This window comes from Balaenoptera ricei, chromosome 19 (genome assembly GCF_028023285.1).
Source record: "Balaenoptera ricei isolate mBalRic1 chromosome 19, mBalRic1.hap2, whole genome shotgun sequence".
NCBI lineage: Eukaryota > Metazoa > Chordata > Mammalia > Artiodactyla > Balaenopteridae > Balaenoptera > Balaenoptera ricei.
The window spans coordinates 828,681-851,440 of NC_082657.1; the positions used below are offsets into that span (position 1 = coordinate 828,681).

A 22,760-nucleotide genomic window follows, 5' to 3' on the forward strand; every position below is an offset into this window, starting at 1 on the left:
CCATTAGATATAACAGTATTTATCCATTCACCTGTTTATGGCTATTTGGGTTAATTCCATGTTTTGACTGTTGATAATAAACTTGTGCAAGCATTTGTGTACAGTTCTTAATCTGGACATTTGTTTCTTTTATCTTTTGGCCAAAAAATTAGATTGCAGTGTTTGAATCGCAAAGTTAGGTGAACGTTTAGCTTTTGAAGAAACTAACAAATTGCTATTTAAACATGGTATTTTTTCTTTTTAAATTTTTATTGGAGTCTAGTTGATTTACAGTGTCGTGTATTTTTTTGTATTCGTACCAGCAGTTGTATGAAGGTTCCATTTCCTCCACATCTTAGTGAATAATTAGTTGGTCAGTCGTTTTTTATTTTAACTCTTTTTATGAGTTTGCCGTGCTCTCTCACTGTTTGAATTGAATTTCCCTAAGGATTCATGGTTAGCATCTTTTCAGATTTATATTTGCTATCTTTGGTAAAATGTCTCGTTTTGTCTTCTGCTTTTATTTTTTTTTTTTGGCTACACGGCACAGCTTTTAGGATCTTAGTTCATCAAACAGGGATTGAATCTGGGCCCTTGCCGTGAAAGTCCTAACCACTGGACTGCCAGGGAATTCCCTCTTCTGCTTATTCTTTGATTCATTGATGATTTTCCTTTTCTTTAACGAGTAGGACAGTGAAACAACAAAGATACCCATTTTACTGCTTTATGGAATAATTGCTTTCAGTAATCGAAGAACATGTCTTGAGTTTTTTCAATGTTTTTGTTACGCACAACGTAATGGACACATGTACTATACAGTTTCAGATTAATCTGCCAGGAGAATTTACTTAGTTCTCAGTAAACTTGATGAATGGCACCCCCCCCACCAGCCTCTTTTTTTCAGCACTTACTAAGAGGAGTTTATATGTATATTTCTCAAAGAGCTGAGAGCTAATCCATTGAAATGTAATCATGAGGATTAATTAGGCCTCTGTCTCTGTCTGTTTGGATAGGATTGAATCCTAGTTTTCATAATTACTGCCTATCAGATACAGTTGCACTAATCTTGTTTACATTTCCCAACACTTTGTAATCTTTCAGTTCTGTGACTACTGAGCTCCCATCTTCCCTGTTTTCTCATTCTCCCTTTATTTAAAAATGTATATATATATATATATATATATATATTTTTTTTTTTTATCTCACAGGGTTTTTTTTTTTTCTGGTGTTTTTTTTTTTTTGGCTGTGCCACACTGCATGCTGGATCTTAGTTCCCTGACCAGGATTGAACCTGTGCCCCCTGCAGTGGAAGTGCGGATTCCTGACTACTGGGCCGCCAGGGTAGTCCCTCTCATTCTCCGTTTAAAACACCTGATCACCTCTGCAGAAATTACCATGGAGTTCAACTCTTTCCTGCTGTCAGTAGTTACTGAATAAAACGGTTTTTTCCATTGTTGTTTTTATCATTTCAACTCACATCTGGTTGTGTTTATCTTTGACACTGTCAGTCTCAGAAGGGAACAAAGAAACATGCTATTTTGGTATAGTACAGTGGCTGCGTTGTTCAAAGGTGAAGCATGTATGTGAATGGTCTCCTGAGTCTTGAACTATTGGGAGTAGCATAAATGCAGAATTTTATCTCATTGTATTACCAAACTCAGGTTTGGCTGCTCACGGCTGAAAAGCCAATAATGGAGAAGGAAGTGTCAGAAGGGAAAGATGTTTTAATCAGAAAAGCTGGCAATCCGGGGAGAAGGTGGACTCATGTCCCGAGACCAACTCTGAACATTCTGGTCAGCCATGACAGTTTTTTTTTTTGGCCACACGTTGCAGCATGTGGGATTTTAGTTCATGAGCAGGGGTCGAACCCATGCCCGCTGCAGTGAAAGCGTGAAGTCTTGATCACTGGACTGCCAGGGAGTTCCCAGCCATGACAGATTTTAAAAGGAAAAAGGGGGAAGAATCTCAGTGAATCGTCAAGGCAGGAGGTTAGTTTCTGCAACTTTTCCATTGCATTCAGTCTGGCTGACTTTGGATGTTACCTTGCCTGTGGGGTCTGCCTGCAGGATTGCTTAGGGAGCTGTCGAGGGTAGAGAGCTAGTCATTCTTAATTCTTTTAATCTAGGAAAACAGTGAACAGGTCAGGCAAGGTGTGGTGTGCATTCAGGAGAGCATAAGTCAGGAGTTAGTTTAAATTGTTTAGTGATCTCATTCCTTTAATTAGGTTCTTTCAAGGCGAGGGGGGACAGAAATGGGCAAACAGGAACGGGGCCAAAGAGCAGCTTTCAATTGACGTGATTATTATTTCCTTTGTGATTGCAGGGACTTTTCTACAGTTGGGAATTTGTATTGTCTGTGTTAGCATTCTCCGTGAAAACAGAAGCAGTAGGATATATAGATAGAGTTCCATATCTGCGAGTTCTGCATCCCCGGATTCAGCAAACCCCAGATGCAGAACCCCGACATCCAGAGGGCCAACTGTGCTGGACCATCTTATGTAAGGTAATTGAGCATCTGAGGATTCTGATATCCAAGTGGTGGAGGCTGGAACCAGGTCCCTGTGGATACATCCCCTGAGAGATGACTATGTTAAGAGGACATTTATTGTAGGAATTGGTTATGGAGGCTGAGAAGTCCCACAACCTGCTGTCTGCAAACTGGAGAACCAGGAAAGCTGCTGGTATCATTCAGTGCAAGTCCGAAGGCCTGAGAACCAAGGGCCTGCTGGTGTAAATCCCAGTGTGCAAAGGACCAAGATCCATGAGCTCTCGTGTCTGAGGGCAGGGGAAGATGGGCTTGTTCTGCACAGACGCTAACAGTGAGTCCAACACATTCATCACAACAGCCTTACCGTAGACTTTCCCATGAGACCAGAGTGCTGATCTCATCCAGGTGAGACAAGCACCATAAGCACTGGCTCATTCTGGTGACTATGTGTGTCTCCTTTTCCTTGCTGTCTTCTATTTTGTTCTTTTGGATAACTTTGATGATAAACCCACACCATGGTCTGATGAACATCTATGCACTGGTGTCTTCAGACTTCTGGCAATTCATCTGCTTCCTGCTCTTTGACAGTGACACACAAGTTTCTCAGTTCTGCTTTGTCTGTTGGGCAAGGAGAACAGAGGTTCCACGTGTAGTCTCTGGGTTATAAGTTCATTCTAGAAGATCTCACTATTTACATAATCAACTTTATATATTTGTAGGCTCACATTTTATGGTATTTACCCAACTGGGACATTTTGATTCAAAATTGAATAACGATGACGATAACTGCTTCATACTGCATATAGTGTATAAAAACATAAATGGTACTAATAACTATTTAAACATAATTATGTAAATTGTATAGTGTTATTCACTAGAAGTTCAAAGAATTTTATAATATATATAGGAATGTTCAGGGTAGAAAACCACTGCTGATTTGAAATTTATGTTGACACCTAGAAGATTTAATTTACAAAGCATTGTAGGAAAAAATATGTTTCAATGGAGAGAAAAAGAGTTGGGAATACTCTGAGTTGGAAAGGTACATGTGGAGTTCAAAGAACAGAAGGAAGATCTTCTATTTAGGATATTGTGTGATGGGGACAGTGGGTAGCAAAGAAGCAGAGAAAGTAGGTATCTGAGGTTATCTCGAGGATCAGAATGAACAGTTTTTTGTCGGGGAGACGATGGCTTTGTGAGGGATTAACCAAGTAGGACAAATAATCATAATTGTTTAAGATAAAAGGTGCTAAGTATTCAATTGAAATGAATTTATTTTATTAAACTATATTTTAACACCTTTTAATGTTTGTTTCAGTTGGAAGCTTTCTATTTGTTCTAAAAAGTTAGTAGTGGTTACACATTTATGGAATTTAGAGTATTCAGTGGGCAGCTTTTGGAAGTTATGTTTTTACAAAAGTCACTTCTAGAAATTACTGTGAGCCATTAGCACCTGCAGGATACTTTCAAATAGTTGAATTCTCTTTGCCTGTTTATCCCACAGGTTTAGTAACTCCATTGCCTTTTATTACCACTAACAGTTATATTAACTTAATGATATACATATGTTGAAGTCCTAATGCCTAAGTGACTGTATTTGGAGACAAAGACTTTAGAGAGGTAATTAAGGTTAAATGAGGTCATAAGTGTGGGACCTTAATTCATTAGGACTGGTTTCCTCATAGGAGGAGAAGTAGACACTAGGTGTATGCCCACAGGGACAAAAAAGGCCATTTGAGGACCCAGTGAGAAGATGGCCTTCCCAAGCCAAGGAGAGAGGCCTCAGGAGATACCAAACCTATTGACACCTTCCTCTCGGACTCCCAGCCTCCAGAAGTGTGAGAAGATAAATTTCTATTGTTTAAGCCAATCCTTGTATGGTACTTTGTTATGGCAGTTCTAACAGATTAACACAAACATCATTAATGTGTTCTCTTTACCAAATAAATAGTGAGGCGCAACATGCAAAGAGACAGCAGAGACAATTGGTATAATTCTAAAAATGGTACAAAACTATAAATTAGCTTTGGGGGGGAAGGGAATTTAATATGGAGTTTCCTATTTTGCTTCCACTTGTGCTGCAAACCAAAACTTAGTTCCAATTTGCAAAGTCCCCAAAGAAGCCCAGTAGTGAGAGTCAGACTTCAAAACTCAGAATCACTCTTATTTCCTACAGTGTGTTGTGGGTTACAGCTGTCATGGAGTAACAGGGTCTGACTTACCCTCTTGTTGTCATCAACTGTAAAACTACAAAATACGAGAGAATCCAACACATTCACAGCAACAGCGTTTCCCCTAGACTTTCCCATGAGACCAAAGCACCATTCTCTGGGAAAAAAGCCGCGTTCACCATTCTCATCCTGGTGAATATGCCGTCTCCTTTTACGCTGTTCTCTTCTATTTTATCTTTTTGGATAAGCCTGATTATGAACCCACACCATGCTCTAATGAACACCTCTGCAAAGATATTTTCAGGCTTACCAAGATTCATCCTTTCATTCTCTTTGGTAGTGACACTCAGCTTTCTGTTTTGCTTTGCCTTCTGGGCAAGGAGAACAAATATTCTAAGTGTAGCTTCTGGGCTATAAATTCTCTCTAGAACACCCTACCATTTATTTAATCAACTTTATATATTTGTAGGCTCACATTTTATATCATTTCATCTTTCAGAATATTTTGATTTGAAATCGAATAACAGTGATAATAGCTCTGCTTCATATTACATGTAGAGTATAAAAACAGCAAAGCTACTCATAATTATTCAAAACCAATTTTCTAAAATTATATACTGTTATTCACAGGTCCAGGGAATTTTATGGTAATATAGAGAATATTCAAGATTTAGGAGCATAGGTTATAACAGCACTTTAATTTAAACATTAAACTTTATGTTGACACTTGAAAGATTTATTTGAATTTACAAAGCATAGTGGGGAAAATAGATGTTTCATTTGGAGAGAAAAAAACCTGGGAATACTCTGAGTTGTAAAGTCTTATATGGAATTTATGACTGAAGGAAGATCAATGTGTTTTTGGTATAGTGTGTGATGGGAAGAGTGATGAGAAAAGCAGAGGAAGCAGGTGAAGGCTTCTTTTGCCAGGTATCAGAGGATATCTCAGTGATCAGAATGATCTGAACGTTTTGTAGGGAAGATGATGAGTTTGTGAGGGATTAGTCAGGTGGGATAATAATCAGTGTTGTATATGATAACAAGTGTAAGTATTCAAGTGAATTTATTAAACTCTATATTTTTGCATCATTTAATATTTGTTTTAATTGAAAGTTTGTGTTTATTTGAAATAGTTCTTGGAAGTGATGCATTTACAAGCGTCCCTCGTGGTGCAGTGGTTAAGAATCCACCTGCCAATGCAGGGGACACAGGTTCGAGCCCTGGTCCGGGAAGATCCCACATCCCTCAGAGCAACTAAGCCCGTTTGCCACAACTACTGAGCCTGTGCTCTAGAGCTTGCAAGCCACAACTACTGAAGCCCACGTGCCACAACTCCTGAAGCCTGTGCGCCTAGAGCCCATGCTGCACAACAGGAGAAGCTAGCGCAATGAGAAGACTGAGCACTGCAACGAAGAGTAGCTGCTGCTCGCCACAACCAGAGAAAAGCCTGCACACAACGAAGACCCAATGCAGCCAAAAATAAAATAAATAAAATAAAATAAGTAAATTTAAAAAAAGAAGTGATGCATTTATGGTATTTAATAGGCATATTTTGGAAATTATGCTTTTATAAAGGCAATTTCAGAAATTATTGTGATCTCTTGGCAATTGGAGGATACTTTTAAAAGTTGAATATTCTTTTCCTCTTTATTACCCAGCTTTAGTAAGCTACTTGCCTTTTATTACCACTAACATATATTAACAGAATACTTGTCATAGGTTGAAGCCCTAACCTACAATGGGATTGTCATTGGACATAGGTCATTTATAGAGGTAGTTAAGGATACGTGAGGTCATAAGAGTGTGGCTGTATTCCATTAAGACTGGTTTCCTTCTGTTGACAAAAACTCAATTAACAATCAAGTTAAGAAGAAAAAAGTGAGTTTTATTCAAGCCAAACTGAGGATTATCACCCAGGAGACAGACTCTCAGAATCTCTGAGATCTGTTCTGCCTTTTAGAAGTTGAAGGCACAATTATTTATATTTTTCAGACAAAGGATTGTACAACAAAATGACATACTGACATTTTACATAAAGTTCATAGGCCAAGTAAGCATGTACAAAGCGAGCAGCGAGTCACCATGACCCCCAACAGAGTTGGGAAAGAATGCTAATCTTTTAAGAAGTTCCATTGCTAGCATCAGAAGAAAGGAAAAAAAAAATTGATCTTTACAGTCAAGAAAGCATTCCCATCTTTGAGGAAGACTAGTTAGTGTGTAATGCAGATACACACTGCACATTAAGGATGTAGGGAGGCCAAAGCAGAAAATTTTATGTTTAAATTTTCTTGTCCTTCCTTAAAATGTAATTTTTATTTCATCACTTATAAGAAGAGGGATAGACACCAGGAGTATGCTCACGGGGAGAAAAGGCCATATGAGGACACAGCACGAAGTGGACTACCCAAAAGCCAAAACAGAGGCCTCAGGAAAAAGTAAACCTGTTGACACCTTCCTCTTAGACTTCCAGCATCCAGAGCTGTGAGAAAATAAATTTCTGTTATTTAAGCCACCCAGTCCATACTGTTACTGAACCAGTTTCATGTGACCTACACACAGCAAGCCAAACGCTGAGACACTGTGGTTTGCAGCAGAGAAACTGTTTATTCACAAGGCAGCCAAGCAAGGAGAAGGAAGGACAAATCTCAAGTTCATCTCCCCGAAGGCGAGGGGCTAGGAATATTTATGGGATAAAGCTTGGCAGGGGTGAGGGTGGGGATTGAAGATACGGAAAAGGTGCAGTAATTGTCATTCTGCACAGGTAAAAGTAAGCTACAGACTTCTTCATGAGATACATGTTCAGAAAGTGGCAGGCTTAGCATGTTCTGAGGGTGGGCTTTTGGCCCTCTGACATCAAAAATCATCTAGCTGGGGACTTCCCTGGTGGCACAGTGGTTAAGAATCCGCCTGCCAAAGCAGGGGGCACTGGTTTGAGCCCTGGTGTGTGAAGATCCCACATGCCGTGGAGCAACTAAGCCTGTGTGCCACAACTACTGCCTGCGCTCTAGAGCCTGTGAGCCACAACTACTGAGCCCGCATGCCACAACTACTGAAGCCCATGCACCTAGAGCCCGAGCTCTGCAATAAGAGAAGCCATGGCAACGAGGAGCCCGCGCACCGCATCGAAGAGTAGCCCCCGCTCCGCTCGCCTCAACTAGAGAAAGCACGTATGCAGCAACGAAGACCCAACGCAGCCAAAAATAAATTAATTAATTAACTAAAAAAAAAAGTCACCTAGCCAACACTTGCACATGCCCAGTTGGAGAGTCAGTGGTCTTAAGCAGTTTTAACCAGCTTGAGCTCAAACTGGACACAGGTGACTCCAATTTCCTAAAAAGCAACTTGGCAAAGATCTTATTGTTTAGGCTATTTGATGCTTGGGAGTACGTGCACGTTTTTGTAAAAGCAAAGTGAGGTTGATCAGTGAAGGCAGGTTACAGTTTATTTTTTATTAATGGCTGATGACATCCCTTGGTTTCAATAGTATTCAAATGTTATGGCAACCCTAGCAGACTAACACAATTCTCATTCAATATTTTCTTGTCACCAAATAAATAAATGAGCTCAACACCCAAAAAAATATAGTTAGGCCTAACTATATTTACAACACCACTCCTGCCGTCACAGTAAAATCGGCCATCAGAAGACTGAAGGGAAAAAAAAAAAAAAAAAAGACTGAAGGAATTGAAGGACCAGTAGAAACAGCACCATTTGAAACGCTGCTACCCTTTAATAAATGGGTTAATTTTTGTACCAAAATTTAAATATATGTGTGTGTGTGTGTGTGTGTGTGTGTATTTAGGGGACACAATAGTTAACAATTCTAAAAAGGCCACAAAACTAAAAATTAGCTTTTATACAATTTAGGACATTTAGTTTGGCAGTTCTTATTTTGCTTCCACTTCTGTTGATCCTGTTGATTTTTCTTTCCACTTCTGAAAATGACTGATAATACAAGCAAGGGAGCCGTTTTTTATGGGAACCAGAGGCGGAGCTCCTGCTGGTCCACCTGCTTCAGGGTGCTGCAAAACCAACGTTCGGGTTGAACAGTATCAACTCGCTTCGCTGCGGCCCCCAGAAGGCCCTTGGCCGAGAGGCCGCAGTTACAAACCCACGACCAGTCAGGGTGAGGGGTTCCTGCGCGTGCGCATCGCATTGGGGCGGGACTTCCGGCGTCCTCCTTACGGCGGTCATTTTCGCTTCCTTTTGGTCGGTTCGGCCTCTGGAGCGTTGTGTCAGGTTCTAGGTGACGGGACCGAGAAGGTCCGAGAGGAGGGTCTGTCCCCGCTACACAGGCGCGCGTCTGAGGCTCGGCGACGCAGCCGGGGGTGCCCTGCGCCAGGCCCGGGAGAGTGACCGTCGTGCCCGCGTCTCGCCTCCTCTCCCGCCGCTCCCGGCCCCGCTCCGCCCAGGGAGTCCGATGGCGGCGGCGGCCCTGAGGGACCCGCCTGAGGTAAACACTCATCCTCCGGCCCCTCACCGCCCTCACTGCACCAGACACTAAAGCCCCGAGTGCGGGACGCCTGCTCACGTGCCCGCAGCCCAGGCCGTGGTGTCCAGGACGGTGAGGTGGCCGTGGGCGGCGCGTGGGCGAGGGTGACAGGCGGAGGGACCGGCAGGTGCAAAGGCTTGGAGGTCGGACTGAGCCAGGAGGATTCGGGAAAACTGGCATCCATCTTATGACTCCAGTAAAGAGAGTGTGAGGTGGACTCACGCCTGGACCGGCAGAGAGAGAGGTTGTTCCTTTATTCTGAGGGACCTGGGAGCCACGGAGGGCTGTGAATGGACGAGGAACAGTGTATGTGAGGGCTTTAAAGTTTTCAAAAAGCTGCTCAGAGAAGAGAACGAACAGATTGGAATGGGGGTGACAAAGAGAGGCACAGGGAGTTGAGTCCTCGTCCAAGGTCGCAGGATCTGATGAGAGGCAGCAGAGGTTAGTCAGTCAGCCTGAGGTCACTAGGTTCCAGGGCTGGGTGGGGATACAAGGGAGTCCTGCACACATGGAGCCCAGCCACGGTTGCCCAGGTTCTGAAGGTTGAAGAGGCACTTGTGGAACCTATGTAAGGCAGGAGAGGGTGTCCCAGTCCCTCACTGGTTCTGGGTGGCTAATACTGAAACAGAGATCAGAAGCAAGGCAGGCAGGGCTTTCCCTGGCTGTGGGCTCCCTCAGAGAACTGGGATTGTACCAGATCATGTTTGATTTTGTTAAGCACTCTGTGGATCTGGGTGAGTCCAGAGAGGTGCCTGTGATGTGGGGCAGGGAGGTGGTAGAGCTGTGGGAGTGCAACTGTGAGGTCTGAAGATGTGAAAGAGGTTTGGTCAGCTGAATGACGTGCACATCAAGGGGAAGTGTGAGCTGAGGGCCCACAGGCCCTGGTGTTGGGGATTAAGGGTAAAGATGAGCCCATGTTTGGCTGTGTCTTGGAGGCACAATGTGGGAGACCTCAGGGGAATTACTTGGGGGGAAAGATGGGGCCCTGTAGGCCAGGCCCAGAGTTTAGATGGCGTTTATCCCCCCGGCCACCGCCTTTTGTTGCTGAGGGCTGAACACAGTGAGGAGAGATCAGGCATCATTGGCACCAGGCCTGACGTGGGGAGCTCTGATGGAGGATGACCGTGGAATACATGTGTGAGGAGATGAATTGTGGGTCCTCAGAGAGAGAATGTTTATGTTTCATCTATCTCATTCATGACAGGGTGGTGTGACCTTTGAGGACATTGCCCTGTACTTCTCCTGGGAGGAATGGAAGCTCCTTGATGAGGCTCAGAGACGCCTGTACCATGATGTGATGCTGGAGAACTTTGCACTTGTATCTTCACTGGGTAAGAGCCTCACCCTCCCCAGTGACCTGGGCTAGGCTTTGTATCCTGCCTCACCCTCTTTTCTCCAAGGTGTGCTCTGTCCTTCTCACATATGGACCTTGGGCACTGCTTGTTTCCCCAGCTTTCTGGGTAGTTGCTGTGATAGTTAGGGCTGGGTTGTTTGCACTGCCCCCTTCTCTCCCCGTAGCCCCAATACAGTCTGTACTCAACCCTCATAGGGATGGATTTGAGGTCAGCAGTCTTGGAGTGAGGATAATGGATTGCATCTTACTTGCCCTTTCCCTGATCAGGTGGTGTATCCAGGTCCATGGCACTTCTGTGTCCCAGGTTTTGTTCCTTTTTATCATCTGACATTTCCTTCTGCCTCCATATGCCAGGAATTGAAGGTATTGTCATGACCATTACTTATCTGGACCATGGGCTATTTTCCAAGGCTGTCCTTTATGGTTTTACTTGTACTGTTTAGATCTCTTTTCTTTTTTCTTTTCTCCAGCTTATTGAGGTATAATTGACAAATAATACTGTATATATTTAAAGTATACAGGGAGTTCCCTGGTGGTCTAGTGGTTAGGATTCAGTGCTTTCACTGCCGTGGCCTGGGTTCAATTACTGATAGGAGAACTGAGATCCCACATGCTGCGCGTTGTGGCCAAAAAATAAAAAAAAGGTAAAACGTAAAAGTAAGTGTACAGTGTCATGATTTAATATATATACACACACACATTGTGAAATGATTACTACAGTCAAGTTAATTAACACATCCAGTACCTCACATATTATATTTACATTTCCTGTGTGTGTGAGAACCCTTAAGATCTACTTTGTTAGCACATTTGAAGTATACCATACAGCATTATTAAGTATAGGCTCCATGCTGTATTAGATCCTCAGAGCTTTTTCATCTTATAACTGACCAACATCTTCCCATTTCCCCTAGACCTGAGCCCCTGGCATTCTACTCTTTGTTGCTATGGGTTCAACTTTTTTTTTTTCAAGATTCCATATATAAGTGATAGCATACTGTATTTATCTTTCTCTGGCTTATTTCACTTTGCATTATGCCCTCCAGGTTCATCAGTGTTGTCACAAATGCACGATTTCCCTTTTTATGGCTGAATAATACCCCACTGCATATAAATACCAGGCTTTATTTATCCATTCATCTGTAGACAGATACAGGCATATTGCAGGTTTGGTTCCAGACCACCGCAGTAAAGTGAGTATCACAATAAAGCAAGTCACACAGACTTTTTGTTTCCCAGTGCATATGAATGTTATGTTTACATTGTACAGTAGCCTGTTGGTGTGCAGTAGTATTATGTCTAAAAAAACAACGTGTATAACTTAGTTAAAAAATACTTTATTGCTAAAAAAATGTTAACCATCATCTGAGTTGTATCTTTTTGCTGATGGAGGGTCTTGCCTTGATTTTGACTAATCAAGGTGCTGACTGATCAAGTTACTGAAGGTTTCGGTGGCTTTGGCAATTTGTTTAAATAATACAACAATGAAGGTTGCCATATCGATGGACTCTTCTTTCACGAATGACTTCTCTGTAGCATGCGATGCTGTTTGATAGCATTTTAAAACACAGTAGAACTTCTTTCAAAATTGGAGTCAATCTTCTCAAACCCTACTGTTGCTTTATGAACTAAGTTTATGTAATATTCTAAAGCATTTGTCATCATTTCAACAACCTGCACAGCATCTTCACCAGGAGTGCATTCCATCTCAAGAAACCACTTTCTTTTCTCATCCATAAGAAACAACTCCTCATCTGTTAAAGTTTTCTCCTGAGATTACAGCAATTCAGCCATCTTCCAGCTCCACTTCTAATTCTCTTGCTTTTTCCACAACATCTGCAGTTACTTCCTCCACTGAAGTCCTGAACCCCTCAAAGTCATCCAGAGAGTTGGCATCAAGTTTTTCCCAACTCCTGTTAATGTTGATATTTTGACCTCTTCCCATGATTCACAACTGTTCTTAATGGCATCTAGAATGGTGAATCCTTTCCAGAAGGTTTTCAATTTACTTTGCCCCGATCCATTAGAGGAATTACTATCTATGGCAGCTGTAGCCTTATGAAATGTATTTCTTAAGACTTGACAGTGTAAACTACTTGATCCATGGGCTACAGAATGGATGTTGTAGTAGTAGGCATGAAAACAACATTAATCTTGTACATCTCCATCAGAGCTCTTGGGTGACCAGCTGCATTGTCAGTGAGCAGTAATATTTTGAAAACAATCTTTTTTTCAGAGCAGTAGGTCTCAACAGTAGTCTTAAAATATTCAGTAAACCATGTTATGAGGAGACGTGCTGACATCCAGGCTTTGTTGTTCCATTTATAGAATATATGCAGAGTAGATTTAGCAGAATTGTTAAGGGCCTAAGATTTTCAGAATGATAAATGAGCATTGGCTTCAACTTCCAGTCACCAGCCTCATTACCCCTAATAAGAGAGTCAGCCTGTCCTTTGAAGCTTTGAAGCCAGGCATTGACTTCTTCTCTCTAACTGTGAAAGTCCTAGATGCCATCTTCTTCCAACATAAGACTGTTTCATCTACATTAAAAATGTGTTGTTTAGTGTAGCCACATTCATTAATTATCTTAGCCAGATCATCTGGATAACTTTGGTATAGCTTCTACATCAGCACTTGCTGCTTCACCGTGTGCTTTTTTTTTCACCTTGTACTTTTATTTTATGGAGACGGCTTCTTTCCTTAAATCTCATGAACCAACCTACGGTAGCTTCAGACGTTTTCTTTTTGCAGCTTCTCACCTCTCTCAGCCATCACAGAATTGGAGAGAGTTAGGGCCTGACTCTGGATTAGGCTTTGGCTTAAGGGAATGTGTGGCTGGCTTGTTGTTGAATACAGATCACGAAAACTTTCTCCATATCAACAATAAGGCTCTTTTGCTTTCTTATTTGTGTGTTCACTAGAGTAGCACTTTTAATTTACTTCAAGAACTTTTCCTTTGTATTTATTGATACAACTTGGTTAATACTGTTTGGTCCAAGAAGCCTGGCTTTCAGCCTATCTTGGCTTTTGACTTGCCTTTCTCACTAAACTTAATCATTTCTAGCTTTTGATTTAAAGTGAAAGATGTGTGATCCTTCCTTTTACTTGAGCACTTAGAGGCTATTGTAGGGTTATTAATTAGCTTAACTTCAGTATTGTTACATCGCAGGAAAGAGGGAGGCTTGGGGAGAGGGAGAGAGATGGATTGGCCAGTTGGTAGAGCAGCCAGAACACATATAATGTTTATCTATTAAGTTTCCTGTCTTATATGGGTACAGTTTGTGGCACCCCAAAACAAAGAACACTGATCACAGATCACCATAACAAATGTAATAATAATGAAAAAGTTTGAAATATCGCAAAAATTACCAAAACGTGATGCACAGACACAGAGCGAGCAAATGCTGTTAGAAAACCTGTGCAAATAGGCTTGCTTGACACAGGGTTACTGCAAACCTTCAATCTGTAAAAAAAATGCATTATCTGTGAAGCACAATAAAACAAGGTATGGCTGTACTTAGGTTGTTTCTAAACCTGGGCTATTGTGAATAATGCTGAAATGAACATGGGGGTGCAAATACCTCTTTGAGATATGGATTTTGTTTCCTCTGGATATACACATAGAATTGGGATTGTTGGACCATATAGTAGTTCTATTTTCAATTTTTAAGAAATTCCATACAGTTTTCCCTAACGGCTGTAACGATTTACAGTCCTACCAACAATGTAGAAGGCTTTCCTTTTCTTCACATCCTCGCGAACACCTATCTCTTGTCTTTTTGATAGTAGTGTTCCAAACAGGTGTGACGTGATACCTCATTGTGGTTTGGATTTGCATTTCCCCAATGTTAGTGATGTTGAGCACCTTTTCATGTACCTGATGACCATTTGTATGTCTTTGGATAAATATCTATTCAGATCCTTTGCCCATTTTTAATTGGATTCTTTAGTTTTTTATTGTTGAATTGTATGAGTTCTGATATTTTCTGGATATTAACCCCTTATCAGATAAATCCTTTGCAAGTATTTTCTCCTTTTCCTTAGGTTGTGTTTTCATTTTGTTTCCCTTGCTTTGCAGAAGGTTTTTGGCTTGATATACTCCCACTTGTTTATTTTTACTTTCATTGCTTGTGCTGTTGGTGTCATCCAAAAAAATCATTGCCAACACCAGTGTAAAGGAGCTTTTTCTCTGTGTTTTCTTCTAAATGTTTTACAATTTCAGTCTTACGTTTAAAAATTTTAATCCAATTCAAGTTAATTTTTGTGAGTGGTGTAAGATAAGGGTCTAGTTTTCATTTTTTTTGCATGTGGATATCCAGTGTTCCCATCACCATTTATGGAGGAGACTGTCCTTTATCCATTGTGTGTTCTTGAGGTGACTATCAAAGATGAGTTATATAAGCATGCCTTTATTTCTGGGCTCTCTATTCTGTTCCGTTGGTCTATGTGTCTGTTTTTATGCCAGTGCCATCATGTGTTAATTACCATAGCTTTGTAATATTTTGAAATCAGGAAGTGTGATGCCTCTAGCTTTGTCCTTCTTTCTCAAGATTGCTTTGACTATTTGGGATTTTTTGTGCTGCCGTACAAATTTTAGGATTGTTTACTCTATTTCTGTGGAAAATGTCATTGGACTTTCGATATGGATTGCTTTCAGTCTGTAAGTTGCTCTTGGTAAAATTAACAATATTCTTCCAATTTAAGAACACTGGATGTCTTTCCATTTATTTGTGTTTTCTTCAGTTTTTTCCATCGTTGTCTTATAGTTTTCCGAATACAGATATTTCATTGTTAGTTTATAGAAATGCAACTGCTTTTTGCATATTGATTTTGTATCCTGCAGCTTTACTGATATTGTTTAATAGTTTTAACAGATTTGGGTTGGAGGAGTCCCTAGGGTTTTCTATATATAAGAGCATATCTTCTGCAAACACAGACAGTTTTACTTATTTTGCGATTTTGATGCCTTTTTTTTTTTTTTTTTTTTTTGGATAACTATGTGTTCTGGCTAGGCCTTCCAGAACTGTGTTGAATAGAAATGTGGACAGTGGGCATCTTTGGCTTGTTCTGGATTTTAGAGGAAAGGCTTTTACCTTTTAACCTTTGAGTATAATATTAGTGTGGGCTTATTGTATATGGGTTTTTCGTATTGAGGTACATTCCTTCTATACCTAATTTGTTGAGAGTTTTTAACATGAAAGTATCCTCAATTTTGTTTAGTGCTTTTTCTGCATTTTTTGAGACATTCATACGATTTTTATCCTTCGTATGGTATGTCATGTTTTTTGTTTGTATATGAGGAACTATCATTGCATCCCAGGGATAAATGACACTTGATAATGATAATAGTGTAAGATTCTTCTTCTGCAGTAAAAGCACCAAGTCTTAACAACTGGATGACCGCCAGGGAATTACCCCAATTTTTTTTTTTATTATTCGATAGTGTAAGATTCTTGAATGTGCTGTTGAGTGGTTGTTAGGAATTTCTCATTCTATGGTCACCAAGGATTTTGGCCCGTAATTTTCCTTTCTTGTAGTTTGCATATCTTGCTTTTGTATCAGGGTAATGCTAGCCTCAGAAATTGAGTTTTGAAATGTTTCTTCTTAAGTGTTTTGGAAGAGTTGAGGAAGGATTGACATTAATTCTTCTTAAAATCTTTGGTAGAATTCACCAGTGAATCTATCTCATCCTGGACTTTTCTTTGTTGGGATTTTTTTTAATTAATGATTCAGGTTCCTTATTTGTTATTGGTCTATTCAGATTTTCTATTTCTTCATGACTCTTTGTTGGTAGGTTGTCTGTTTCAAAGAATTTATCCGTTTCTTCTAGTTTATCAAGTTTGTTGGCATTTAATTGTTCATAGTAGTTTCTTATGACCTTTGTCATAAGTAGCCACTTCCCCAATGGAATTACAAATCTCTTGTGTGGAAGAGCATCCCATCGACTCATTCTTAGATGTTACACATCACATTCATGATGATGTTGCCCCCTCCCTATAAAGTTAACGTGTACTTCACCAGCATTTATTTGCATTCAGGTTGCTGCTGTGGAGCAGAGGATGCAGAAGCACCCTTTCAACGAAGCATTTCTATAAGCATGTCACAGGCCAGGACTCCCAGGGCAGGCTCATTTTCCCAGAAGAGCCACCCGTGTAAGAAGTGTACTCTGGTCTTGAGAGGTATTTTTCACTTGGCTGAGCATGAAGAAGCACAACACAGCCAGAAAGTGTTCAGGTGTAGAATATGTATGAAACAATTTCATTTTAGTGCAAACCTCCAAAAACACCAGAAGCAGCATATGGAAGAGAAATCCTTCAGAAATGCTGTAGTCAGGGCCTTGTTTGTGAAGAGCTTCAAATGCCATGTGTCAGGAAAGCCCTTTACCTGTGAGGAAGTTGGGAAAGACTTTCTGGCCACCTTGGGACATCTCCAGCCACAGACCACTCACACCAGGGAGAAGCCAAACAAGATTGCCCAGCGTGAGGCAACTTTACCAAGCAGAGAAAGTCATTACAGCCAGGGAGAATGCAAGAAAGCCTTCAGCCTGAAACATGCACTTGTTCAGGACCAGGGTGTCCACCCTGGAAGACATTGTTTTGTGTGCAGTGAATGTGGGAAGACATTCAGGTACAAATCCTCATTTGTTGTACACCAGAGAGTGCATACTGGAGAAAGGCTTCATGTGTGTCGTGAATGTGGAAAATCTTTCAGGCGAACCTCAACCCTCAATCTGCATCGAAGAATTCATACTGGGGCAAGGCAGTACAAGTGCAGCAGATGTGGGAAATCCTTTAACCAAAACTTTGTCCTTATTTATCCCTGGAGAAGTCACATTGGAGAAAATTGTTACTTGTGCAGTGAATGTGCGCAGTTTCCTAGCTGTAGATCCATCCTAATTCGACAACGGACAGTTCACACTGGAGAAAGGCGTTATGAGTGTACTCAATGTGGGATATCTTTTAGACGAAAATTTTACCTCATTGTACACTGGAGGGTTCACACAGGAGAAAGGCCTTATGATTGCAGTGAGTGTGGGAACTCTTTTAACAATAGCTCGGTGCTCATCCTACACCAGCGAGTACATAAAGGGGAAAGGCCTTTTGCTTGCAGTGAATGTGGGAAATCTTTTACCAATAGCTCGATACTCATTCTCCACCGGAGAGTTCACACAGGAAAAAGGCCTTATGAGTGCAATGAGTGTTGGAAATCCTTTAGTCGTCAATCTTACCTCACTCAGCACTGGAAGGTTCATAGTGGAAAAAGGCCTTATGAATGCAGTGAATGTGGGAAATCTTTTATGTCTCGCCGTGGCCTCCATTATCATCAGAGAGTTCACACTGGATCAAGGCCTTATGAATGTAGTGAATGTGGGAAATCTTTTACTTCTCACTCTGGCCTTCGTTATCATCAAAGAGTTCACACAGGAGAAAGGCCTTATGAGTGCTGTGAGTGCGGAAAATGTTTTACCTCCAGCTCTGCCCTGTGTTATCATCAGAAGACTCATGCTGGAGATAGGCCTTATGAGTGCACCGTATGTGGGAAATGTTTTTCCTCTGGTTCCACCCTCAGTAATCATCAGAGAGTTCACACTGGAGAAAGGCCTTATGTGTGCAGTCAATGTGGGAAATCTTTTTTCTCTAGTTCCAACCTCAGTAATCATCAGAGAATTCACACAGGAGAAAGGCCTTATGTGTGCAGTGAATGTGGGAAATCCTTTATTCAAAGGTGTTCCCTTCTTAAACACCAGAGAGTTCACACAGGAGAAAGGCCTTATGTGTGCAGTGAATGTGGGAAATCCTTCACCCAAAGATGTCACTTTCTTATACACCAGAGAGTTCACACAGGAGAAAGGCCTTACAAGTGCAGTGAATGCGGGAAATCTTTTTCCACTAGTTACAACCTCAGTAATCATCAGAGAATTCACACAGGAGAAAGGCCTTATTTGTGCAGTGAATGTGGGAAATCGTTTATCCAAAGATCTTACCTTCTTATACACCAGAGAGTTCACACAGGAGAAAGGCCTTATAAGTGTAATGAATGTGGGAAATCTTTTACCACTAGGAGGAACCTTCGTTATCATCAGGGAGTTCACACTGGATAAAGGCCTTATGATTGCAGTGAATGTGGGAAGTCTTATATCTATAGTTCCATCCTCCAGGATCATCAGAGAATTCATGTAATCAAAAGGTCTTATGGGGGCTTCCCTGGTGGCTCAGTGGTTAAGAATCTGCCTGCCAATGCAGGGGACACGGGTTCGAACCCTGGTCTGGGAAGATCCCACATGCTGCGGAGCAACTAAGCCTGTGCATCACAGCGACTGAGCCTGCGCTCTAGAGCCTGCAAGCCACAACTACTGAAGCCCGCATGCCTAGAGCCCGTGCTCCACAACAAAGAGTAGCCCCCACTTGCCACAACTAGAGAAAGCCCGCACCCAGCAACAAAGACCCAACTCAGCCATAAATTTAAAAAAATAAAAAATAAAAAAATAAATATTTCTAAAAAGGTCTTATGAATGCACTGTATATGGAAATTCGTTTAGAGCAAATTCTTATCTCACTGAACACTGTAGAGTTCACAATGCAGCAAAGCCTTATGCATGCAGTGAATGTGGGAAATCTTTTTCATCTAGGTCCAGACTCTGTTATCATCAGAGTGTTATGATCAGAACAGGGTCAAGGCCTTATGAGTATAACGAATGTGGGAAATCTTTTTTGAAGAGTTCTTCACTCATGCAATATCACGGAATTCACACAGGGGAAAGGCCTTATGAGTGCAGTGAATGTGGGAAATCTTTTACTTTTAGATTTTACTTCATCATCTTCAGATGGTTCACACAGGAGAAAGTACTTATGACTACAGTAAATGTGGGAAATCCTTTAGGGATAATTCTCAATTAAGTCAGTACTGCAGAGCTCACACTGGAGAAAGCCGTTATGAGTGCACTGTATTTGGGAAATTATTTAGCCATAAATCTCACCTTTCTCAATACTGGAGACTTTATGCTAGAAAAAGGTCTTATGAGTGCAATGAGTGAAGGAAATCTTTTACCTGTATTTCTAGTCTTCATTATCATTAGAGAGTTCATATAGGATGAAGACCTTATGAGTGTAAGGAATGTGGGAACTCTTTTTCCCATAGGTCAGCACTCATTTGACATGGGAGAGTTCACACAGGAGAAAGGCCTTAATGAGTGCAGTGAATGTGGGATATCTTTTATCCAAAGATGTCACCTAATACACCAGAGAGTTCACACAGGAGAAAGGCTTTATGAGTGTAGTGACTGTGAGAAATCTTTTACTACTGGGTCTGGCCTCCATGATCATCTGAGAGTTCACACTGGAGAAAAGCCTTATGAGTGCAGTGAATGTGGGAAATCTTTTTCATCTAGGTCTGGTTTCCATTAACATCAGAGTTCACACAGGATCAAGGCCATATGAGTGTAGTGAATGTGGGAAATCTTTTATTTGTAGTTTCATTCTCCATGAACATCAGAGAATTCACACTAACAAGAGGCCTTATAATGCACTGAAAGTGGGGAGTCCTTTAGAGCAAATTCTTATCTCATTGAACACTGTAGAATTCATACTGGAGAAAAGCCTTATAAATGCAGTGAATGTGGGAAATCTTTTTCGTCTATGTCCGGCTTCTGTTAGTTCACACAGGATCAAGGCCATATGAGGGTAGTGAATGTGGGAAATATTTTCCCCAGAGCTCTGCAGTCCTTCACCATCATTGTTCACAGTCCTTCACCATCAGTGTTCACAGAGGTGAAAGGCCTCAAGTGTCTGGTGAATGTGGGAAATCCTTTACCTCTAGTTCCACCCTTTATTCATATCAGAGAGTTCACAGGAAAAGCCCTATTCGTGCCAGGAATTTGGGGAATTCTTTCCTAAAGAATTTTCCTCATTATACATGGTAGAGTTTACACTGGAGAAAGGCCTTGAGCATGCAAGGAAATGTGCAATTTTCTAGTTCAGGGTAACAACGTTGGAAGAAACTGAGGAGCCGCCCATCTGAATTCAATCTCATATATCCAGTTGTCCACAGGGGGAGATACCCCTTAAGTTTCAGTTGTGTGGGAAGCATGTGTGGCTATATTGCACCTTGTAATCTGTCCAGGGCTTTCCCCAGATTTATGTCACTGCCCGTTTCTGTGGCCATTTTACCTCTATCACCTGGCAGGTCCACACAGTGTGCATCAGTCACCAGCCCAGTGCGCTCAGGGAAACTGACCTCTGTTCTTCCACGTGTTGGAGCAAGCCAGGAGTAGTAGCCCAGTCCCTTCAGGGTTGGTGTTCCCCCCTCTTTGACTAGATGTACAAAAGCCTGAAGGAATGTTGTCCCGGAGAACGTCATATGAATTCAGCTGACAATGTGCAGAGAAGGACAACGTTTTCCAGGGACATGTACTCACATGCTCAGTTTTTCTGTCTAGCAAGTCACCAACCCAAACTGTGTGCCACACATTGTTTTGGTTTGTATAATATGGATGCCTTACTGTTTAAGGCCTATTTTGTTTTGGAGTTCTTTGTACTGCTAGAGGTTTTTTATAAGGAGATTTGGGCTCCACAGGCATGGGCCTCAGGGAGGATAGTATGATGGCAAAAAGTGGCTTGCCATTTTTGGCCAAATTTTCATTGGTGCCAGTGAAGTCGTAGGAGAGAGGGCAGGGCTTTTTGGTCCTCATTTGAAGCCTGGATGCTATGAGTTTTAGGAGACTCATACATCACCCTGAAGAGGAGTAAGATGTGACAACCTCAAGTTCTTGGAGCAGCATGAATTTTTTCTCCTGTTCACAGGGGGTATCACAAGAGATGTCAGCACTGTTGAGAAGAATCTCCTCCCTTGGTTTTGCCAAGAGCATGTGCCCTGATGTCCACAATTCCATGGGTGACAGTCACTGGTTGTAAGACTATAGGGGCCAGGGGAAACTGAAACTTCTACAGAAACTGGGTTAGTAGGGAGCAGAGGAGACAGCAGCCAGCTCATTGGAATGTGCCTCTTCTAAAAGTGCATCCACAGATGTCTTTGTGACGATGACCGATGTGCACGATCAGCGTGTACACAAATCTCAGGACCTCCAGCCATGTTTATCTTGTGTAGCTGAGGTCATTGTCAGAGAAGATAATTGGAAAGTTTTGTGGATTTTTGTAACCTCCCTGCAATGTTCGCCTCAAGGCCATTGCTGCACAGGCAGAAAAAAGAAAGGTAGAGAAAAGTAGTCCAGGGATGTGGCTCTTGTGAGCCAGCCAGCATTCCTGTTGACTGAAGTGGAAATGTCCTTTATTACTCGCCAGTGTTTGCTGCCACTGAGGCAAGACTGACCCCCAGAGGGCATGACAAAAAGATGGTGGAGTCAATATAGGGCTGTCAAATCTATTTTCCAAAAAAGTGGGGCATACAGATTTTGTTTATCTTAAAGTGGTTTTTTTTAAAGCTTTATTTAGGTGTAATTTACATGTAGTAAAGTACACATATTTAAAGTGAAATATTTGGTAAATATTGACATACACATGATACCTGTGAAAACATCATCACAGTCATGGTAATGACCATATCTCTCACCATGTATTTGTCTGATGTCCTTTTACAGTCTCTGTGTCCCTGCCCTTTACAGCCCTCCAAGCCACCATTGATTTATTTTCCATTATAATAGATACCTTTACTTTTTCTATAATTTATATGATGGAATCCTTAAATGTTTACTCTCTTTTTTCTGGTTTCTTTTATATTTTGTAATTATTTTGTTATATGATGTTATATTTGTTATATAGATGTTATGTGAGTAGTTCATCCCTCCCTTTTATCTTCTCTTTTGGTTCAGTACTCTTATCTTTAGATATACCGCTATTTATCCATTCACTTGTTTATGTACATTTTGGGTATTTCCAGATTTTGACTGTAGAAAATAAACTGGTGCAAACATTTGTGTACAGTTCTTAATATGGATATTTGTTTCATTTATCTTTTGTTCAAAAAATTAGATTGCAGTGTCTGAATCATGATGTAAGTGACTATTTAGCTTTTGAAGAAACTAACAAATTCTGACTAAATAATTGTGTTTTTTACATTTTTACCAGCACTGTATGAGGGTTCCATTTTCTCCATGTCCTAGCGAATACTTATTTGGTCAGTCGTTTTTAATTTTAACCCTTTTAATAAGTTTGTTACTCTGTTTCACTCTTGTTTTCATTGTATTTCCATAAGAATTCATGATTAGCATTTTTTCGGATGTTTGATAGCTTTTTTCATTTGCTGTCTTTTGTAAAATATCCAA

At 41.1% G+C, this 22,760-nt stretch overlaps 1 protein-coding gene across 2 annotated transcripts; it reads left to right on the forward strand.

Annotated features, from left to right (window-relative positions):
- The first annotated feature begins 8,832 nt into the window (after nucleotides 1-8,832).
- On the forward strand, nucleotides 8,833-22,195 carry LOC132353763 (zinc finger protein 256-like). 2 transcript variants are annotated; one of them, XM_059905168.1, is made up of 3 exons: nucleotides 8,833-9,090; nucleotides 10,334-10,460; nucleotides 16,522-22,195. In XM_059905168.1, exons 1-3 carry the CDS (start codon nucleotides 9,058-9,060, stop codon nucleotides 18,582-18,584), a joined length of 2,223 nt encoding a protein of 740 aa, XP_059761151.1. In that variant the 5' UTR covers nucleotides 8,833-9,057; the 3' UTR covers nucleotides 18,585-22,195. The 2 variants fall into 2 exon arrangements, with proteins under 2 accessions (XP_059761151.1, XP_059761152.1); XM_059905169.1 differs by lacking the exon at nucleotides 16,522-22,195 and adding an exon at nucleotides 10,751-11,020.
- The last annotated feature ends 565 nt before the right edge of the window (nucleotides 22,196-22,760 follow it).

Bases quoted from the DNA above. Each gene is read 5' to 3' on its own strand.
- LOC132353763 (XM_059905168.1), top strand. From the start codon at position 9,058: ATGGCGGCGGCGGCCCTGAGGGACCCGCCTGAG. The intron at 9,091-10,333 runs GTAAACACTCAT...CATTCATGACAG, and splicing joins CCCTGAGGGACCCGCCTGAG to GGTGGTGTGACCTTTGAGGA. The intron at 10,461-16,521 runs GTAAGAGCCTCA...ATTTGCATTCAG, and splicing joins TGCACTTGTATCTTCACTGG to GTTGCTGCTGTGGAGCAGAG.